This window comes from Mustelus asterias, unplaced genomic scaffold (assembly GCF_964213995.1).
Source record: "Mustelus asterias unplaced genomic scaffold, sMusAst1.hap1.1 HAP1_SCAFFOLD_85, whole genome shotgun sequence".
In the NCBI taxonomy this organism is placed as follows: Eukaryota; Metazoa; Chordata; class Chondrichthyes; order Carcharhiniformes; family Triakidae; genus Mustelus; species Mustelus asterias.
The window spans coordinates 540,002-563,579 of record NW_027590139.1 but is presented as its reverse complement, the minus strand read 5'-3'; the positions used below and the strand labels follow the sequence as shown (position 1 = coordinate 563,579).

At 48.5% G+C, this 23,578-nt stretch overlaps 1 protein-coding gene across 1 annotated transcript in view; it reads left to right on the top strand.

The window, feature by feature from the left end:
* The window catches only part of LOC144483946 (uncharacterized), an 89,282-nt gene that overhangs the window by 22,363 nt on the left and 43,341 nt on the right, over positions 1-23,578 (top strand). The window contains exon 3 of the mRNA XM_078202505.1: positions 2,360-2,650. Coding sequence (XP_078058631.1) covers positions 2,360-2,650 — 291 coding nt within the window. The remainder of the gene's footprint in view (positions 1-2,359; positions 2,651-23,578) is intronic.

The following is a 23,578-nucleotide window of genomic DNA, read 5'->3' as shown; positions in this document are numbered from 1 at the left end:
GAAGGGTGTCGTAGTTTGCAGGAAGACTTAGACAGGTTGCAAAGTTGGGCCGAGAGGTGGCGGATGGAGTTTAATGCGGAGAAGTGTGAGGTAATTCACTTTGGTAGGAATAACAGATGTGTTGAGGTTAGGGCTAACGGGAGGACTTTGAATAGTGTGGAGGAGCAGAGGGATCTAGGTGTATGTGTGCATAGATCCCTGAAAGTTGGGAATCAAGTAGATAAGGTTGTTAAGAAGGCATATGGTGTCTTGGCGTTTATTGGTAGGGGGATTGAATTTAGGAGTCGTAGCGTTATGTTGCAACTGTACACAACTCTGGTGCGGCCGCACTTGGAGTACTGTGTGCAGTTCTGGTCCCCACATTACAGGAAGGATGTGGAGGCTTTGGAGAGGGTGCAGAGGAGGTTTACCAGGATGTTGCCTGGTATGGAGGGGAGATCCTATGAGGAGAGGCTGAGGGATTTGGGATTGTTTTCGCTGGAAAGGCGGCGGCTAAGAGGGGATCTTATTGAAACATATAAGATGATTAGAGGTTTAGATAGGGTGGATAGTGATAGCCTTTTTCCTCTGATGGAGAAATCCAGCACGAGGGGGCATGGCTTTAAATTGAGGGGGGGTAGTTATAGAACCGATGTCAGGGGTAGGTTCTTTACCCAGAGGGTGGTGAGGGATTGGAATGCCCTGCCAGCATCAGTAGTAAATGCGCCTAGTTTGGGGGCGTTTAAGAGATCCGTAGATAGGTTCATGGACGAAAAGAAATTGGTTTAGGTTGGAGGGTCACAGTTTTTTTTAAACTGGTCGGTGCAACATCGTGGGCCGAAGGGCCTGTTCTGCGCTGTAATGTTCTATGTTCTATGTTCTATGATGTGGAGATGCCGGCGTTGGACTGGGGTAAACACAGTAAGAAGTTTAACAACACCAGGTTAAAGTCCAACAGGTTTATTTGGTAGCAAAAGCGGCTTTTGCTACCAAATAAACCTGTTGGACTTTCACCTGGTGTTGTTAAACTTCGAACTGAATCCAGACAGAGGAGAGGGAGGGAGAAAACTGGGAGTGGAGGAAAGAAATGGTGAGATGGGTTTGGATTTCAGCCCAGGGAGGAGGGAGAGTGTGTGGGACAGGGATTTACAGATTTTGGGGAACAAGAGAGGAAAAAATGTCCCAGAGAAACTAGAATTGTCTGTTCAGAATTTCTATCCTGGACTGACAGTGATGACTTTTCCAAATTTTTTTTACAGGATATTGGAAGTGGAGGATTGGCAGACAGAAAACTCAAACCGAACATCATGACTGGCAAAGTCATTTTGTTCATTCGGAGCTGAATATCATTGGTCTTTGAATATGGGAGGAGAAATGTTTGACTCTTCTGTCTGTCGGCAAAGATTTTAAACATCGGTGTGACCGGAAAAGCATTGAAACAAACACACGCCCGATTGAGAGTGTTCCAGTGAACTGACTGTGGAAAGAGCTTTAACCAGTCCACAGCCTGAAAAAACATCACAGTTCACAGCAGGGTGAAACTACGTGTATGTTGTGTGTGTGGATGAGGCTTGAACTGATCATCCAACCTGGAGAAACACAAGGGCACCAGCACCATGGAGAAACCGTGGAAATGTGTGGAGTGCGGGAAGGGATTCGGTTTCCCATCACAACTGGAAGTTCATCGGCGCAGTCACACTGGGGAGAGACCGTTCACCTGCTCTGTTTGTGGGAAGGGATTCACCCATTCATACAACCTTCTGACTCACCGACGGGTTCACACTGGGGAGAGGCCGTTCACCTGCCCTGTGTGTGGGAAGGGATTCACTCGCTGATCCCACATTGTGACACACCAACTTGTTCACACAGATGAGAGAATGTTTACATGTTCTGACTGTGAGAAGAGTTTTAAATGCAAAAAAGATCTGCTGACGCACCAACGTATTCACACTGGGGAGAGACCATTCACCTGCTCTGTGTGTGGGAAAGGATTCATTCAGTCATCCCACTTGCAGACACATCAACTTGTTCACTCTGATAACAAACTTTTTAATTGTTCCCACTGTGAGAAGAGCTTTAAAAACAAAAAAGATCTGCTGACGCACCAATATGCTCACACTGGGGAGAGGCCATTCACCTGCTGTGTGTGTGGGAAGGGATTCAGCCGCCCATCTGCCCTATTGAACCACCAGAGAATTCACACTGGGGAGAGGCCCTTCACCTGCTCAGACTGTGGGAAGGGATTCATTAATTCATCCAACCTTCTGATACACCAGCAACTCCACACAGGGGATCGACCGTTCACCTGCTCTGAATGTGGGAAGGGATTCACCCGTTCATACAACCTTCTGACACACCAGCAGGTTCACAGTGAGGAGAGGCCATTCACTTGCTCCGTGTGTGGGAAGGGATTCACTCGTTCATCCAACCTATTGAATCACCAGCGAGTTCACACTGGGGAGAGGCCGTTCACCTGCTCCACGTGTGGGAAGGGATTCAGTCAGTCATCCAACGTGCTGACACATCAGAGAGTTCACAGTGGGGAGAGGCCATTTACCTGCTCTGTCTGTGGGAAGGGATTTTCTCATTTATCTTATCTTCTGAAACACCAGCGAGTTCACACTGGGGAGAGGCCGTTCACCTGTAATGTCTGTGGAAAGGGATTTATTCAGTCATCCCACCTGCTAACACACCGGCGAGTTCACAAGGGACTGCAAGGTTTGGATTCTACTCTTATTGATGCGGTTAATCATATCCAGGTCTGAATCATGTTCTCTCTGACTTTTTTCTTCTGTTGAGGTTTGATATTCTGAATAAATGTGAAATAGACATTTGATTGAATCATTGTTGTAGATTTTTGTTTTTTCCATTTGAGTGTTTAACGTCACCAGGCTGGAGCTCAGAAAGGGCAATCTGAGGGAGGATCATACAGTAGGAACAGAACTTCATTCTTGACCCAGTCCTTCAGGGTCTCGCTGAGAGGGACAAACAGCACTTTGGTCTCTTTTGTCACTTTTCACTGACAGCAAAGTCCCCGTGTGGGTGAATCCTGAGGTGTGTAAGAAATGTGTCCCAGTCGTTCTTTTCCATGGTTCAGAGCCCCTAGACATGGAACAGAAGCTCCTTTACAACTGTGTTTAGAGTCAGGAAGAACAACGATGAATGCTGGAAACGTGGTGTAAAACTGGGATCTATTCCTGACTGAGTGTGAAACGGCAGGTTTATGTTTCCAGACTAAAAATGCAAAAAAGTCTAAAACATTTTAATGTGTGTGTGTGTCAGTCCTGGTTTATTGAACAGAAACTGGCTTCAGATAAATTGGTTGAAGTCTGCATTAAAGTAGCAGCTGGAGACGTTCAAAGCAGCCTGTTAACTGCTGGGACAATTAGACAACAATTTGATTCCCAGATAGAGAAGGAGCTGCAGTGTGTGTCCAATAATTCTCAGTTTTGTTGTGTGCTTCCCATACACTATCCTTTTAAATAAACCTCACTCCTATCAGCCTTTAACCATTATGAACAGAACAGAAAGAAGCTGAGCAGCATCAGAGCCCTGACTGACCATTTAAGAATGAGTGATGTGTTCAGCTGAAGTTTCCTGTTGGTAGTTTTCTGGGTGATCTCCTTATTTTGATCATTCTCAGTGACGCCTGGGTGTGAACCTGCTCTCCTCTCTTTTAGACATTCACTCACTCAACATCTCCCCTCTCTCAGAAATTCAATCACTCAACATCTCTCATCTCTCTCACACTCACTGAACGTTTCTCTCTCTCTCCAGGCATTCACTCACACTTACCTTACCTTCCACCTCTCTTACACTCTAACCTCGCTCCTCTCTCACATTCACTTAACCTCTCTCCTCTCAGAAACTGTCTTCATCACTTACTGTCTCTCTATCGTTCTTTCAAACACTCACTCATTTAACCTTCCTATTTCAGATAATGCTTAAACTTGTTCATTGTTTTCTCTCTCTCATTATCTCTCTCTGAAAAAGCACAAACACACTTCATCCCTCTTCGCTGTCTGAGAAAACATCTAATTGATGGAGATTCAATCCTCTCTGTTTCTCTCTCCCACTTCCTCTGACAGGCCCTGACTCACTTTAAATCTCCTCTTTTCTAATAACCCTCTTTGGGAAAACTCATTTGTTCTCTAATTCCTCCTCATTTCTCCCAGTGATGACCCTCAGTCCATCTCCCAATTCAGTGAATGTGTTAAAAATCCAAATAATCTCCTTTCTTTATTGTTTAAAATGGGAATGGAGATGAATATAATGCTGAGACCGGCAGCAATCTGTGTGGTTGTTCTTGATGCTGTCAGAGTGAGTTCACCCTCACAGGAAGGAAGACTGTTCATGGTGATAACATCAAACTGACGCCGGCTGTTTCATTCTCAGGTATCACAACTTCCTGTTTCTCTGCTGCCGGTTCAAAAACGCACATCTCACTTCTGAGCAGAAAATAAATCCAGGCACAACAATCTGTTAAGAACATCTGTCAATGCGGCCTATATCTGTCCACAGAGTCAGGGCAGAGTCACACAGGTCACATTGTGGTGACATTTACAAATGAGTCAGTTATTTCTGTTCAGAGTTTCCATTTGCAGATATAACCAGCTGTGTCTGTGGATCAGTTACTGAATCATAGAAACCCTACAGTGCAGAAAGAGGCCATTCGGCCCATCGAGTCTGCACCGACCACAATCCCACCCAGGCCCTACCCCCATATCCCTACATATATTTATCCGCTAATCCCTCTAACCTCCACATCTCAGAAAACTAAGGGGCAAATTTAGCATGGCCAATCAGCCTAACCCACACATCTTTGGACTGTGGGAGGAAACCGGAGCACCCGGAGCAAACACACGCAGACATGAGGAGAATGTGCAAACTCCACACAGACAGTGGCCCAAGCCGGGAATCGAACCCAGGTCCCTGGAGCTGTGAAGCAGCAGTGCTAACCACTGTGCTACCGTGCCACCCACTGGACAGTTCACTCATCTTTGTGACATTCTGAATGTTTCTCTCCTAAAGTTTTAATATTTGAACTTTTCGGTCATAATGTGTCTCAAACAGAAGATTAAAATATTGTGTTTGATGAGCTGTCAGATCTCTTTCCTGTGTGTCTGTGTAACTTGCGAACTGGAGATAACCATGAGGAGGAACTGATTATTTTCAGTTCCTCTAACAGACACACCTCAGATATCAGAAATCTCAGGAGATCCACATGTCTTCATTATTCTCGCCTTGACTATAACAGCTCTCAGTCAGGCCGAGTCAGTCACATGTGTCTCTGTCATGATGTTTCCACTTGTATTTTATCACTCACTTCCCAGTGACACTCACCATAACACAGACACCTTAAAATATCATTGTTCCCTTACACTTTGTCCTCCTATTATAATCAAATGTTTGTTGGGCCTCTTGTCTCCCTTAATGTCAGATTACCTGCAGTTAAAATGACCTCAGAGACACTGAAACCGACCTTTGTGATTGTTATACCAGACTCCAATCAGCCCCAGGAGCTGCAGTTGTAAAATACAGTAAGAGTTTTAACAACACCAGGTTAAAGTCCAACAGGTTTATTTGGTAGCAAATACCATTAGTTTTCGGAGCGCTGACAAAGGAGCAGCGCTCCGAAAACTAATGGTATTTGCTACCAAATAAACCTGTTGGACTTTAACCTGGTGTTGTTAAAACTCTTATTGTGTTCACCCCAGTCCAACGCCGGCATCTCCACATCATAACAACCATCGACGTTGTAAAATACAGCAGAATTGGAAGAACAGACAGGTTATTGTCTGATACTGACAGTGGCAGAGTAACACACACCGGAATCTAAATACATTATATCAATGGACCATGACTCACTCACACTATCAAATGAAACCTAAACTTTGGTTATGGTGCACTAGATACTGACTGTATTATCATTACATTGGATCTAATGCTGTGTTCGCTAACATACTGCAACGTGACTCTTATTATTTGAACAAACATTGTATTTGTTGCACTCAGAGTAAGTCAGTGCTTTGCTGTGTTGTCTCTGTGCTCCATCCCCACTCTGATTGTAAGACCATAAGACCATAAGACATAGGAGCGGAAGTAAGGCCATTCGGCCCATCGAGTCCACTCCACCATTCAATCATGGTTGATTTCAACTCCATTTACCCGCTCTCTCCCCATAGCCCTTAATTCCTCGAGAAATCAAGAATTTATCAATTTCTGTCTTGAAGACGCTCAACGTCTCGGCCTCCACAGCCCTCTGTGGCAATGAATTCCACAGACCCACCACTCTCTGGCTGAAGAAATTTCTCCTCATCTCTGTTCTAAAGTGACTCCCTTTTATTCTAAGGCTGTGCCCCCGCGTCCTAGTCTCCCCTGTTAATGGAAACAACTTCCCTACGTCCATCCTATCTAACCCGTTCATTATCTTGTAAGTTTCTATCAGATCTCCCCTCAACCTCCTAAACTCCAATGAATATAATCCCACGATCTTCAGACGTTCATCGTATGTCAGGCCTACCATTCCTGGGATCATCCGTGTGAATCTCCGCTGGACCCGCTCCAGTGCCAGTATGTCCTTCCTGAGGTGTGGGGCCCAAAATTGCTCACAGTACTCCAAATGGGGCCTAACCAGTGCTTTATAAAGCCTCAGAAGTACATCCCTGCTTTTGTATTCCAAGCCTCTTGAGATAAATGACAACATTACATTTGCTTTCTTAATTACGGACTCAACCTGCAAGTTTACCTTTAGAGAATCCTGGACTAGGACTCCCAAGTCCCTTTGCACTTTAGCATTATGAATTTTGTCACCGTTTAGAAAATAGTCCATGCCTCTATTCTTTTTTCCAAAGTGTACGACCTCGCACTTGCCCACGTTGAATTTCATCAGCCACTTCTTGGACCACTCTCCTAAACTGTCTAAATCTTTCTGCAGCCTCCCCACCTCCTCAATACTACCTATTGTATTGGAGCCTGTGTGTGTCATTGTTACACTCAGAGTAAGTCAGTGCTTTGCTGTGTTGTCTCTGTGCTCCATCCCCACTCTGAGTGTATTGGAGCCTGTGTGTGTCATTGTTACACTCAGAGTAAGTCAGTGCTTTGCTGTGTTGTCTCTGTGCTCCATCCCCACTCTGATTGTATTGGAGTCTGTGTGTGTCATTGTTACACTCAGAGTAAGTCAGTGCTTTGCTGTGTTGTCTCTGTGCTCCATCCCCACTCTGATTGTATTGGAGCCTGTGTGTGTCATTGTTATACTGAGACTCTGTCACTGTGATTATTGGACAAACAGCAAGTTACCGTCACAATGACCAGCTGATTGACGGCAGCGCGGGCCAATGGGAGGAGGGGGCAGTGCTGGGGGACCGATCTGGAGCGGTCGGTCCTCCAACCAATAGGAGCGAACGAGGGGCGGGGCCAACTTTGACTCGAGCATGCGCAGTGTGAGTAATGGCGATGGAAAACGTTTATTTTGGGCTCGGAAATCTGTTCGAGGTGATTGGCGGTACGGAGAGAGCAATGGATCGCCCAGGTGGGTGGAAACGCTGCGTAAGCATGTTGTGTAAGCCGCAAACCGCGGAAGAGTGCTTCCCGGACCCCGTTTGTACCGAGCAGGGCTGCAGTTCCTCATGTTCGTCTGGGGTTAACGTTCGCCATCTTTATTGGGGGCAATATGCAGCAGTGCGCACGTGCGGCCGCCATGTTTGTAGAGGGCAATGTTGTCGATCAGTGGGAGGCGCTTGTTCCCCAGTGTTCAGAATGGAGACAACTTGTCCATCAAACTGCATCAACCCTCTGAGTCCCAATGTCTTATTGATGAGGCAGAGGCGGTGACAGAGAAGGAAAAAGAAAGGGAAAGTAAAACAGAAAATGCTGGAAAATCTCAGCAGATCAGACAGCATAGAACGTTACAGCGCGGTACAGGCCCTTCAGCCCTCGATGTTGCGCCGACCTGTGAAACCAATCTAAAGCCCATCTAACCTACACTATTCCAATACCATCCATATGTTTATCCAATGACCATTTAAATGCCCTTAATGTTGGCGAGTCTACTACTGCTGCAGGCAGGGCATTCCACACCCTTACTATTCTCTGAGTAAAGAACCTACCTCTGACACCTGTCCTATATCTATCACCCCTCAATTTAAAGCTATGTCCCCTCGTGCTAGCTATCACCATCCGAGGAAAAAGGCTCTCACTGTCCACCCTATCTAATCCTCTGGTCATCTTGTACGCCTCTATTAAGTCACCTCTTCACCTTCTTCTCTCTAATGAAAAATTACACCATAGATAAGCCCCACCAACGCCTCTACTTTCTCAGAAGACTAAGGAAATTCGGCATGTCCGCTACGACTCTCACCAACCTTTACGGCTCCCGGGTCAAGGTCGGAGGATAAACATTCTCTCCACCTCCGCCACCACCCCCGCGCCCCCCCTCCCCGCACGCCCCCAAAGATCTGCACTCATTGGGGAGTGACTACGCGGGGGTCCTGGGGGAGAGCGTCGCTACCGGGGAGATGCCCCTTTCGTGGCGCAGGGCCGTCATTGCCCTGCTGCCCAAGAAGGGGGATCTCCACCTGCTCAAGAACTGGCGCCCGGTCTCCCTCCTCAGCACGGATTATAAAATCTTTGCCAGGGCTATGGCTTCACGCCTTGGATCCGTGCTGGACCACTTGATCCACCCTGACCAGTCCTACACGGTCCCGGGCCGTTGCATACATGACAATCTCCACCTGGTCCGGGACCTAATCCATCACACCCAGAGGGCTGGTCTGTCGGGCGCCTTCTTGTCATTAGATCAGGAGAAGGCGTTCGACAGGGTGGAGCACGAGTATTTACTCGGGACTCTGCGGGCATTCGGGTTCGGGACGCATTTTGTCGCCCGGATCCGATTACTGTACTCTGCCGCAGAGTGTCTGATTAAGGTTAACGGGTCCCTGACGGCGCCCCTTCGCTTCGGGAGAGGAGTACGGCAGGGCTGCCCCTTGTCCGGCCAACTGTATTCCGTATGCGTGGAGCCATTCCTGCGCCTCTTGCGGAGGAGGTTGTCAGGTTTGGTCCTGCGCGGACCGGACGTAGGGGTGGTCCTGTCAGCTTACGCCGACGACGTGCTCCTCATGTTCACGGACCCGGCTGACCTGCGGAGGATGCGAGAATGCCAGGCGGTGTACTCCGCCGCGTCCTCCGCCAGGATCAACTGGGCCAAGTGCTCCGGACTCCTTGTCGGTCCTTGGGAGACGGACCCCCTCCCGGAGGAGCTCGGGCCTTTCACCTGGAGCAGGACCGACCTCCTCTACTTGGGGGCCCATCTCTGCCCAGCCGAGGAATCCTGGCCGGCGAACTGGCGGGAGCTGGAGGCCAAAGTCTCCGCCCGCCTGAGTCGCTGGACAGGACTGCTCCGAGTGCTGTCCTACGGGGCGCGAGCTCGCGTCATAAACCAGCTGGTCGCCTCCATGCTGTGGTACCGGCTGGTCCCTTTGACCCCTCCCCCTGGCTTTGTCACCGATATCCAGAGAACCCTCGTGCGGTTCTTCTGGGGCAATCGACTGCACTGGGTCCCTGCTGCGGTCCTGTATCTCCCGCTTGAGGAGGGCGGACAAGGTCTGGTGTGCCTCCGCACTCAGATAGCGACCTTCCGCCTCCAGGCCCTGCAGAGGTACCTTTACGTTGAGCCCCCTCCACAGTGGTGTGCCATGGCGACGTATTTCTTCCGCCAGTGGCACGGCCTCAATTATGACGTGCAGCTCCTGCATATCGAACTGGGGCGTGCTTCGACCGCCCTGCAGGAGTTGCCCGTCTTTTACCAGGACCTCCTCACTGTCTGGACCAAGGTCGCCTCGCGACGCAGCTCTCCCCCGTCAGGAGTAGCGGCTCTCGTGCGAGAGCCGCTGCTCAGGAATCCGCTCCTCCAGCCGTATAACTTCAGGTGGCTGGCGGAGAGGGGGGCTGTGGACGCCGGGGTGACCAGAATCGGGGACGTGCTCGATGGCGGAGGAGCGGGCTGGATGAGTCCCCGCATGCTGGCTGAGCGCGCGGGGACGTCCGTCCGGCGCGCGGCCAAAGCCATCCTAGACCTTAGGACGGTCGTGCTCGGCCCCGAAACTGCACGCAAACTTGAGACGGCGCAGGCGTGCGGTGGGATCCCGCCCGAGCGTTCCCCTGTTCGGGCGGAATTCCACATTGGCCCAAAGCCTCAGCCCCCTCCCCGGGTGAGGTGCCCCACAGCCTGAGCCGCCTCGCGGAAATGCCCTCCGTGCCTTTTTCTACCGCGCGGAGGCGTTTCCTGTGCGGGCTGCTGCTGCACACCTTCCACTACCACCTCCTCGCCTGTCGCCCGGATACACCTTGGCGGGCCTTGTTGCCGCCGGGCGGCGGAGGTCCCCGCTGGAGGTCCCTCTACGGAGGGATCTCCCCCAATTACGTCGGGGACCTGGGGTGGAGGGTGATGCATGCAGCAGTTCCGCACAACCGTAGGATTCACTGGTTCACGGGCTCCGAAGACTGCCCTTTCTGCGGCCTTGTGGAGTCCGTGGACCATGTCTATGTTGAGTGTCTTAGGCTGCACTCCCTTTATGTTTTCCTGAAGAACCTTTTATTGATGTTCTGTTTGCACTTCAGTCCCACGCTCCTGATCTACGGACACCCGGTGCGGAGAGGGGAGGGTCGGGATGGCGACCTCCTCGTGAACCTGCTCCTGGGCCTGGCGAAACGCGCCATTTACCGGTCCAGGCTGCGGGCGATCGAGGGGGCCGTCCATCCTGACTGTCTTCCCCTCTACCGCGGCTACGTTCGCGGCCAGGTGTCCCTGGAGAGGGAGCATGCGGTGTCCACGGGCGAGGTTGACGCTTTCCGCGCCCGCTGGGCACCGCAGGGGTTGGGGTGCATTATTGACCCTGATAATCACATTTTAATTTGATGTTTTTAAGTTTCCTTTGCATTTTGATTTCTGTTCGGGCTGTTCCCCCTCCTTTTTGGGGAGCTGCCCCTTTTACTTTGTCCTGATTTAATTTGAGTTTGTTTACTTGGTTTGACCTAAAAAGAGGTCTCTGAATGAAGATTGAGCTTCAGACAGGCTCAAACTTCCTTCTGTCTTCAACATCTGTGAGTAAAACACTTTCTTTTTTCCCCCTTTCCATTTATTTTCTCATTCTGGGGGAAATTGTTGACTTGCAGCAACTGATCACGAGAAATAGAAGCAGGAGCGGCCACCAGGCCCTTGAAGCCTGTCCCGCCATTCAATCCGATCATAGCTGACTGATGCTGGTTTCAACTCCTTTACTGTGCCATTTCCCCATAGCCCTCTATTCCCCGATCTATCAAATATGTATCCACCTCCACTTTAAATACTTCTAACGATCCAGCCTCCACCACCCTTTGGGGCGGGGAATTCCAGAGCTTCATCATCCTCTGTGAGAAGAAATTCCTGCACACCTCAGTTTTAAATGACTGACCCTTTATTTTGTTTGAAAATATCTCACCATCTCCCCTGTCAAGCCCCCTCAGGATCTGAAATGTTTCAATAACTCCTTTGTCTTCAAAATTTCAAGGAACACAGACCTTGACAATTTACTCCCTCGTGATAAGACAACCCTCCTATCCCAGGAATTAGCCTGGTGAATTTCCTTTGGACGATGTCCAATATTACTATATCCTTGTTTAGATAAGGGGATCAAAACTGTATGCATTATCCCGGGTGAGGCATCACCAACACACTGTACAGTTGCAACAAAACCTCCCTGTTTTTAAACTCCAACCCCTTTGCACTAAAAGCCAAAATGCCATTTTCCTTTTTACCTATTGTGTGAACCTGCCTGCTAGCTTTTTGTGATTCATGCACAAGAACACCAAGATCCCTCTGTACTTCACTCACCGGCAGCCTCTCTCCATTTAGATAATCTCCCTGTTGATTCCTCCAACTGAAATACATGACCTCACACTTCCCCACTTTAAACTCCATTTGCCAGGTTTTGAAGACAGAGGGGTGACTTTATTGCATCTTCCCCAATGCCCGACTCATCTTTCCCAGGCCCTATCCCTGTAGCCCTACATTTTTACCCCACTAATCCACCTAATCTACATCTATTGGGACACAAAGGGGCAATTTAGCACAGCCAATCAATCTAACCCGCACATCTTTGGACTGTGGGAAGAACCTGGAGAACTCAGAAATCCACACAGACATGGAGAGAATGCGCATACTCCACACAGATTGTCACCGGGATTGAACCTGGGTCCCTGGCACTGTGAGGCAGCAGTGCTAACCACTGTGCTGCCATGGCGCCATATCTAAATAAACTATCCTAAATGATTAGCTATTTGCTCTTTGATTATTGACTCCAGCGTCTTGCCAATAATAGATGTTAAATTAACTGGCCTATAGTTCTCTGCCTTCTGCCTTTCTCCCTTTTTGACCAAGGGAGTCACATTGACCGATTGCCAATCTTCTGATACTCTCCCGGAATCTAGCAAGTTACGAAAAATTTAAACAAAATTCTCCACTATCTCTTCAGCAACCTCCATTAAAAAGCTAGCGTGCAGTTCATTGGGTCCTGGTGACTTGTCCGCCCTTAGTCACTGAAGGGAAAGGAAGTGAGTCCAGTCTATATAATCCATACATTTTTCGTCCAGTCATATAGACATATCTGTGTCTGGCAGCCTGCATGGAGATTTCCAGCTCTCTGTGTCCAGGACAGGAAGCAGTGAGCATGGATCTGTCAATCAGCCTCAATCAGCACCTTCAGGAGAATTGGGAGGGTGAATATTAGATACAGCAGAGTGAGAATGGAGGGAGAGTGTGTGGGATGGAGATTTACAGCTTTTGGGGAATGAGAGAGAAAGGAATGTTTCATAGAAACTAGAACTGTCTGTTCTGAATTTCTATCCTGTACTACACTGATGACTTTTGTAACCCACACATCTTTGGTCTGTGGGAGGAAACTGGAGCACCCGGAGGAAACCCACGCAGACACGGGGAGAATGTGCAAACTCCACAGACAGTGACCCAGGCTGGAATTGAACCCGGGTCCCTGGCATTGTGAGGCAGCAGTGCTAACCACTGTGCTGCCGTGCTGTCCCATTTTATAAATACCATGGAAGCAGTTCAGAGGAGCTTTACTAGATTGATTCCCAATCCAGTAGTGTGAAATATTAACAGTTTCTCTCTCCATAAATGTTGCCAGACCTGCTGCGTTTTTCCAGTCCTTTCTGTGTTTATTTCAGATCTACCTGTAGTGGTAGGAAAAACACTATTTACTATCCAGGATAAATAAATGTCCTTCATCAGCTTTTGTGGATCATTTCAGTGGAAATGTGCTCTCCCAGGCTCAAAGAGCATCAGTCCACTGGAAGCAAAGTCGTGAGACCGGCCAGTCCAGCAGAAAGAAACCCTCCGACCCTCCCACTTCACCAACTGTCAGAATGAACATGGTTCAGTCCTGGATGTGATGAACAGCAGCAATAACAGCAGAATCCAACCCTGTCATCATTTGTGAACTCGCTGGTGTCTCCGCAGGCTGGATGACTGAGTGAATCCCTTCCCACACAAACAGCAGGTGAATGGTCTCTCCCCAGTGTGAACTCGCTGGTGCTCCCGCAGGCTGGATGACGTTCTAAATTTCTTTGTGCAGTGAGAGCAGCTGAATGGTCTCTCCTCAGTGTGAATGCGCTGGTGGATAACCAGATCCCGAGAACTTTTGAAACCACTGCCACAGCCAGAGCATTTAAAGGGTCTCTCCTGCGTATGAGTGAGATTGTGACTCAGCAGGCTGGAGGAATGAGTGAATCCCTTCCCACACACAGAGCAGGTGAACGGTCTCTCCCTGGTGTGAATTCGCTGGTGCTCCCGCAGGTGGGATGACGTTCTAAATGTCTTTGTGCAGTGAGAGCAGCTGAACGGTCTCTCCTCAGTGTGAATCCGCTGGTGGATCGTCAGTTCCCGAGAGCTTTTGAAACCACTTCCACAGTCAGAGCATTTAAAGGGTCTCTCATTGCTGTGAGTGACTTTGTGTTTTGACAGATTGGATAACTGCATAAATCCTTTCCCACACACCAAGCAGATGAATGGTCTCTCTCCAGTGTGAACACGCTGGTGTCTCTGCAGATCGGGTAAATGAGCGAATCCGTTCCCACACTCAAAGCAGATGAATGCTCTTTCTCCAGTGTGAACCAGCCGATGTCGCTGCAGATGATATAACCGAGTGAATCCCTTCCCACACACACAACAGGTGTACGGCTTCTCTCCAGTGTGAATACGTCGATGAATTTGCAGCTCAGAGGGGGTTTTGCAACCCTTCCCACAGTCCCCACATTTCCACGGTTTCTCCATGTTGCAGGTATCCTTGTGTTGCTCCAGGTTTGACCATCAGTTGAAGTCTCACACGGAACAAGATTATAGTGCCCTGCTGTGATGGTGCAATATTTTTTCAGGCTGTGGAACTGGGAGGCTCTTTCCACAGTCAATGCATGGGAAAATCTCAGTTGATTGTGTGTGTGTGTGTGTGTGTGTGTGTGTGTGTGTGTGTGTGTGTGTGTCAGTCCTGTTCCAGTCACACTGATGTTTAAAGACTGCGAAAGCCGACAGAACAGAGAAACATTTCTCCTTCTGGATTCAAAGACCGAAGATATTCAGGTCCCGATGAATTCAGTGACTCTGTCAGATGTTGATGTGATGTTTGGTTTGAGATTTCTGTCTGTAAAATCCTCAACTTCTGATATCCTGTAAAAGGAGTTTACAAAGGTTATCACTGTCAGTACAGGATAGAAATTCAGAACAGACAATTCGAGTTTCCATGGAACATTATTTCCACTCTCATTCCCCAAGAGCTGCAAATCTCCATCCCACACACTCTCCCTCCATTCTCACTCTGCTGTATCTAATATTCACCCTCCCAATTCTCCTGTAGGTGCTGATTGACAGATCCATGCTCACTGCTTCCTGTCCTGGACAGAGAGAGCTGGAAATCTCCATGCAGGCTGCCAGACAGATATATGTCTATCTGACTGGACTAACAATGTGTGGAACATACCGACTGGATTCACTTCCTTTCCCTTCAGTTGCTGCAAGTCCCCAATTTCCCCCAGAATGAGAAAAGAAATGGAAAGGGGGAGAAAATAAAGTGTTTTACTCACAGATGTTGGCCTCTTTTAAGGCCAAACCAAATAAACAAACTCAAGTTAAATCAGGACAAAGTAAAAGGGGCAGCTCCCGAAAAGGAGGGGGAACAGCCCGAACAAAAATCAAAGTACAAAGGAAACTTAAAAACATCAAATCAAAGTGTGATTATTAGGGTCGATAACGCACCCCAACACCTGCAGTGCCCAACGGGGGCGGAAGGCGTCAACCGCGCCCGTGGACACCACATGCTCCCTCTCCAGTGACACCTGGCCACGAACGTAGCCGCAGTAGAGGGGCAGACAGTCAGGGTGGACGGCCCCCTCGATCGCCCGCTGCCTGGACCGATAAATGGCACGCTTCGCCAGGCCCAGGAGCAGGTTCACGAGGAAGTCGCCATCCTGACCCACCCCTCTCTGCGTGGGTTTCCTCCAGGTGGTCCGGTTTCCTCCCACGGTCCAAAGATGTGCGGGTTAAGTTGATTGGTCATGCTAAAACAAATTGCCACTTAGTGTCCTGGGATGCATAAATTCGAAGGATTAGCGGGTAAAATATGTAGGGATATGGGGGTAGGGCCTGGGTGGGATTGTGGTCGGTGCAGACTCGATGGGCCGAATGGCCTCTTTCTGTGCTGTAGGGTTTCTATGATTCTATTGTCCCTCTGAAGACAGAGGTTCTGAACCAGCCCCTGAAACCACGCCCATTGTGACCCGCCACCGACAGCAGCGCATGCGCTCTCCTTCCCCGCTGAAACAAGATGGCGGACGATAACCGGGGCCTGTTCCCGGGATAAAAGCCTGGGAGCTGTAAACCCGGGACCTGCAGGGTCTATTCGGGCCGTGCGGCCTACAGCGGGTGTTTGTGAAGCCAGAGCTCCCTCCCAACCCCGACTCCCGGCTCCATTTCTCCCGCAGCCCCACCGACTCACCCGTTGAAAAAAGCATCTCCCGCATTCATGGGGCTCTGGGCAAAGTGACACTGCGCACGCTCCAGATATAGCACCGCGCCTGCGCAATAGGCTCCTGTGGAATGAATAGGACACTTTCACACCCGCAGGGGCACCTGGGAATTAATGGCGTCATTGTCAATCAAAGACAATAATAGAAAATTATCTTGTGCAATTAAGATCAATTAATTTTTAAAAATGCATTCCTCGGAATTTGTGCGCTGCCATTCTCTATTTCTAAAATTAATTTAAACCAGTGCTCTCCTGTGGGAATACCCCGAGTTTTAAAAACTTTTCCCACTGGTTTCCTCTCCTCTCTCTGCTCTCCTGAAGGTGCTCATACTGGTTGGGTAAGTCCCACAGAGACTGGTTTCTTGCACTTTCTTTCTCCTGATGCTGACTATTCTGTTTTATGGAATGATACATCACAGATGGAAACCACTTGGCACATCCTGCCCAGTCGGGCTGTCTTTAAGATTTGTCCAATTAATCCCACAGCCCTGCTGGCAGAGTGAGAACGATATCTATATGTACTGCAGCAATGCAGGAGGTGAATGGAAAATGTTTTCCAGTTGCATACCTCTCAGACACACTCACCCCTAGAAAGATAAATTGGCCCTGTGTACTAAGAACAAAGAAAATTGCAGCACAGGAACTGGCCGTTCGGCCCTCCAAGCCTGCACCGACCATACTGCCCGACTTAACTAAAACCCACTACCCTCCCAGGGACCATATCCCTCTATTCCCATCTCATTCATGTACTTGTCAAGACGTCGCTTAAAAGTCAAGACCGTATCTGCTTCCACTACCTCCCCCGGCAATGAATACCAGGCACCCACCACTCTCTGTGTAAAACATCTGCCTCGTACATCTCTTTTAAACTTTACCCCTCGCACCTTAAACCTATTCCCCACAGTAATTGACTCTTCCACCCTGGGAAAAAGCTTCTGACAATCCACTCTTTCCATGCCTCTCATAATCTTGTAGACTTCTATCAGGTCTCCCCTCAACCTCCATCGCTCAAGTGAGAACAAACCAAGTTTCTCCAACCTCTCCTCAAAGCTAATGCCCTCCATACCAGGCAACATCCTGGTAAATCTTTTCTGGACCCTCTCCAAAGCCTTCCTTCTGGTAGTGTGGCGACCAGAATTGAACACTATATTCCACGTGCGGCCTAACTAAGGTTCTATAAAGCTGCAACATGGCTTGCCAATTTTAAACTCAATGCCCCAGCCGATGAAGGTAAGCATGCCGTATACCTTCTTGATGACCTTCTCCATCTGCATTGCCACTTTCAGTAATCTGTGTACCTGTACACCCAGATCCCTCTGCCTATCAATATTGTTAAAGGTTCTGCCATTTACTGTATATTTCCTATCTGTATTAGACCTTCCAAACTGCATTACCTCACATTTGTCCGGATTAAACTCCATCTGTCATCTCTCCACCCACGTCTCCAACTGGCCTATATCCTGCTGTATCCTCTGATGGTCCTCATCACTATCCGCAAATCCACCAACCTTTGTGTCGTCCGCAAACGTACCTATCAATCCAGTTACATTTTCCTCCAAATCATTTATATATATTATATATATCCTGTGTGAATTCGCTGTTGTGTCCAAAGACTGGATGGCCCAGCAAAATCCTTCCCACACAAGGAGCAGGTGAACAATCTCTCCCCAGTGTGAACTCGCTGATGTGCACTGAGGTTGGATGAACATGAGAACCCCTTTCCACAGGTGGAGCAGCTGAACGGCCTCTCCTCAGTGTGAATTTGCTGGTGTAACAGCAGGTGGGATAGTGAATCCTTTCCCAAACACAGAACAGATGGCCTCTCTCCAGTGTGACTGAGTCTATGGTTTTCCAGCAAGTACAGATAATTGAATCCTTTATCACAATCATCACATTTCCATGGTTTCTCCATTTTCCCAGCCCTAATGTGACCGTGTCGATGGGTTTCCAACCGGGATGGATAATTGAATCCTTTACCACAATCCTCACATTTCCACGGTTTGTCCATGGTGCTGGTGTCCTTCTGTCTCTCCAGGTTGGATGATTAGTTGAAGCCTCATCCACATACAGACCATGGTGTGATGTTTTTCAGGCTATGTAACTGGTTAAAGCTCTATCCACAGTCAGTTCACTGGAGCACTCTCACTTGGGTGTATGTGTGTGTCTCAGTTCTTTTTCTGTCACATTGAATTTCGAAATTTTCTTCCACTGACAAAACAGGGAACGATTTATCCCTCCACTGTCAAAAGCAATCATATTTAGGTCATGATTAATCGAATGGCTCTGTCAGACTTTGATGTGAAGTTTAGTTTGAGTTTCCTGTCTGTGAATCTTCCTCTTCTAGTTCCCTGCACAAAGAGTTTTAAAAAACTGCTTCAGAACAGACAATTTCAGTTTCCACGAAACATTTCTCTGTCTCATTTATCTTGAGCTGTAATCCCCATCCCACACACTCTCTCTTGTCCCTGAGCTGAAATCAATCTCATTGCCCCATCTCCACTCTGAGCCCAGCTCCCTCTCCCTCCAGCTGGATTCAGTCCTGCAGGCCATGTGCAGATTGAGAGTACAATCAAGGAGTCAATTATTTTCCGTCCAAGTCAGGGGCCGTGCAGCCCCACTGACTCTGTTGTCACCAATGAAACACCACAATGACCATTAACATCGGCCTGTTCCTTGGAAAAGCTCCATTTTATTTGTGCCACAACAGCAGCGGAATTACCTCCTGCACAGGCACAAAGGTATCATCAGTCACAGAAAATAATTGCAGCTGGTGTCTCAAACCTCATTTTACCATTTGCTCCCAGACATTCTCAATTCAATTTTGAAATGCAAACTGAAATCTGGCAAAGTGGGGTAAATTAAACACATTTTAATGGTCATTTTCAGAATGACTATTTCCGAGAATTAATTCCCAAGTCAGGAAATTAAAATTCTCATCAGCAATGTCGGCGGCACAGTGGTTAGCACTGCTGCCTCACAGCTCCAGGGACCTGGGTTTGATTCCCAACTTGGGTCGCTGTCCGTGTGGAGTCTGCCCATTCTCCCCATGTCAGCGTGGGTTTTCTCCAGATGCTCCGGTTTCCTCCCATTGTCCAAAGATATGCCAGTTACATGCATTGGCTATGCTAAATTGCCCCTTCGTGTCCCGGGATGAGTAGGTTAGAGGGATTAGCAGGTTACATATGTGGGGTTATGGGAATAGGGCCTAGGTGGGATTGTTGTCGGTGCAGACTCGATGGGCCGAACAACCTCCTTCAGCACTGTCGGGATATGAAATACATTGGGAGAATTGCTATTTTAATGGGTATTTTCACAAATGCTATAAAATGATTTTTCAACACAAATTAATATTTTCTTCAACAGATGATTAATAAATAAAAAGTATTTAATAAAACAACCACCCAGTGTGGGGTTCAGGATTCTAACTCAGGGTTTCTGAGCTCCAGGAACCACTAACTGAACCAACCGAGAATTGTCTCCACTAAACTTCCCCAACTCCCTCCCGGGAAAAAGCTGCAAACTCGGGAGCTGCAGCTTTTTACTGGGGGTGTTGGGGCCTCCAGCGGGTGTTTGTGAATCCTCCCCGCCCACCTCCCAGGGTTTCCTTCCTTCCCAGAGATCAGAGTCCTCATTGATTTGAGGCCAAAGTGTAACCTCTTATTTATTGTCCCCCTCCCCCATCCTCTGATGTGAACCATCCTCCAGTGGCTGAGCCAGGATGGGGCCGTTAACCTGGGCCTGTTCCCGGGAGGGAGGGAGGGAGAAGCCCCGCAGCTGCAAACCAGGGAGCTGACAATGATTCTGAAGGGTTTGCGGATCCACAAAGTGTTTCCAAATCCTCCCAGCCACCGCCTAACGCTGACTCCGCTTCTCCGGGACAAACAAGCGCCAAGGATAGCAATGACACTGCGCATGCTCCACATCACAATAAGAAGTTTAACAACACCAGGTTAAAGTCCAACAGGTTTATTTGGTAGCAAAAGCCACACAAGCTTTCGAGGCTCTGAGCCCCTTCTTCAGGTGAGTGGGAATTCTGTTCACAAACAGAATTTATAAAGACACAGACTCAATTTACATGAATAATGGTTGGAATGCGAATACTTACAACTAATCCAGTCTTTAAGAAACAAAACAATGGGAGTGGAGAGAGCATCAAGACAGGCTAAAAAGATGTGTATTGTCTCCAGACAAGACAGCCAGTGAAACTCTGCAGGTCCACGCAACTGTGGGAGTTACAAATATTGCGTCCACAGTTGCGTGGACCTGCAGAGTTTCACTGGCTGTCTTGTCTGGAGACAATACACATCTTTTTAGCCTGTCTTGATGCTCTCTCCACTCCCATTGTTTTGTTTCTTAAAGACTGGATTAGTTGTAAGTATTCGCATTCCAACCATTATTCATGTAAATTGAGTCTGTGTCTTTATAAATTCTGTTTGTGAACAGAATTCCCACTCACCTGAAGAAGGGGCTTAGAGCCTCGAAAGCTTGTGTGGCTTTTGCTACCAAATAAACCTGTTGGACTTTAACCTGGTGTTGTTAAACTTCTTACTGTGTTTACCCCAGTCCAACGCCGGCATCTCCACATCATGACCACATCACAATGCCCGGGGACTGATTGACGGCAGCTCCGGACCAATAGGAAGAGGGGGCGGGTCTGGAGGACCGAGCTGGAGCGGCTGGTCCTCCAACCAATCGGAGTGAAGGAGGGGCGGGACCTGAAGCATTCGCAGTGCGGGTAATGGCGACGGACGGACGGTTTTAACTCGGAAGCGAGATCAATACGAGGTAGAGGGCGGCGTGCGGGGAATGATAAATGTGGCGGGTGGGTGGAGAGACTTTGTAAACATGTTGTTCAAACCCAAACCCCGGAAATGAACTTCCCGGTTCCCCCCCTTTGTACCAAATGGAGCGGCAGCTTGTAGTGTTAGACCCGGGCTGACTGCCGCCATTGAGGCTGCATGTGGGAGGCCCGCAGGGATTGTGATCGGAGAGTGAAGCCCTGACGTCACAATGGAATGGGTGGGAGTGTGAGGTCACAATGGAATGGGTGAGGGTGTGATGTCACAATGGAATGGGTGAGAGTGTGACGTCACAATGGAATGGGTGAGAGTGTGATGTCACAATGGAATGGGTGAGGGTTCCAGAGGAGCTGAGACTGGGCTGGAGTCGGGCGATGGCACTGACATGTGGCCCGGTGGCACAGTGGTTAGTGCAGCTGCCTAACAGCGCCAGGGACCCGGGTTCAATTCCAGCCTCGGGTCACTGTCTGTGCAGAGTTTCTACATTCTCCCCGTGTCTGTGTGGTTTTCCTCCGGGTGTTCCGGTTTCCTTCCACAGTCCAAAGATGTGCCGGTTAGACGGATTGGCCATGATAAATTGCCACTTGGTATCAGGGGGATTAACAGGTAAATATGTGGATAGGGCCTGGATGGGATTGTTGTCGGTGCAGGCTCGATGGGCTGAATGGCCTCCTCTTACAATGTATTTTATGATTCATTACTGTTAATTAATTAATTACTTTGAATGAAGGTGGTCTTGATGGTGATGTGGACGTGGCTGGAAGCTCATATTGGGATGAACTATTTCACCCTGGTTGTGAACAGCCTTGTTCAGCCTCAGACAGTAAGTAATGTCACAACTCCAGGTTAAAATCCAACAGGTTAATTTGGTGGCATAAGCCACAGGATTTTGGAGCGCTGCTCTTCATCAGGTGAGTGGGAGTTCTATTCACAAACAGGGCACAGAGACACAAACTCAATTTACAAAATAATGGTTGGAAGAGTCTTTACAGGTAATCAAGTCTTAAAGGTACAGACAATGTGAGTGGAGAGAGGGTGAAGCACAGGTTAAAGAGATGTGTATTGTCTCCAGCCAGGACAGTTAGTGAGATTTTGCAAGCCCAGGCAAGTTGTGGGGGTTACAGATAGTGTGACATGAACCCAAGATCCCGGTTGAGGCCGTCCTCATGTGTGATTGACAGATCCATGCTCACTGCTTCTTGCCCTGGATGCAGAGAGCTGAAAATTTCCATGCAGGCTGCCAGACTAATAAATAAGAACATAAGAACATAAGAAATAGGAGCAGGAGTAGGCCATCTAGCCCCTCGAGCCTGCCCGGCATTCAATAAGATCATGGCTGATCTGACGTGGATCAGTACCACTTACCCGCCTGATCCCCATAACCCTTAATTCCCTTACCGATCAGGAATCCATCCATCCGCGCTTTAAACCTATTCAGCGAGGTAGCCTCCACCACCTCAGTGGGCAGAGAATTCCAGAGATTCACCACCCTCTGGGAGAAGAAGTTCCTCCTCAACTCTGTCTTAAACCGACCCCCCTTTATTTTGAGGCTGTGTCCCCTAGTTTTAACTTCCTTACTAAGTGGAAAGAATCTCTCCGCCTCCACCCTATCCAGCCCCCGCATTATCTTATAAGTCTCCATAAGATCCCCCCTCATCCTTCTAAACTCCAACGAGTACAAACCCAATCTCCTCAGCCTCTCCTCATAATCCAAACCCCTCATCTCCGGTATCAACCTGGTGAACCTCCTCTGCACTCCCTCCAATGCCAATATATCCTTCCTCATATAAGGGGACCAATACTGCACACAGTATTCCAGCTGCGGCCTCACCAATGCCCTGTACAGGTGCATCAAGACATCCCTGCTTTTATATTCTATCCCCTTCGCAATATAGGCCAACATCCCATTTGCCTTCTTGATCACCTGTTGTACCTGCAGACTGGGCTTTTGCGTCTCATGCACAAGGACCCCCAGGTCCCTTTGCACAGTAGCATGTTTTAATTTGTTTCCATTGAGATAGTAATCCCATTTGTTATTATTTCCTCAAGTGTATAACCTCGCATTTCTCAACGTTATACTCCATTTGCCATATCCTCGCCCACTCACTCAGCCTGTCCAAATCTCTCTGCAGATCTTCTCCGTCCTCCACACGATTCACTTTTCCACTTATCTTTGTGTCGTCTGCAAACTTTGTTACCCTACACTCCGTCCCCTCCTCCAGATCATCTATATAAATGGTAAACAGTTGCGGCCCGAGTACCGATCCCTGCGGCACGCCACTAGTTACCTTCCTCCAACCGGAAAAACACCCATTTATTCCGACTCTTTGCTTCCTGTCGGATAGCCAGTCCCCAATCCACTTTAACACACTACCCCCAACTCCGTGTGCCCTAATCTTCTTCAGCAGCCTTTTATGGGGCACCTTATCAAACGCCTTTTGGAAATCCAAAAACACCGCATCCACCGGTTCTCCTCCATCAACCGCCCTAGTCACATCTTCATAAAAATCCAACATGTTCGTCAAGCACGACTTTCCCCTCATGAATCCATGCTGCGTCTGATTGATCGAACCATTTCTATCCAGATGCCCTGCTATCTCCTCTTTAATAATGGATTCCAGCATTTTCCCTACTACAGACGTTAAGCTGACCGGCCTATAGTTACCCGCCTTTTGTCTCCTTCCTTTTTTAAACAGCGGCGTAACATTAGCCGTTTTCCAATCAACCGGCACT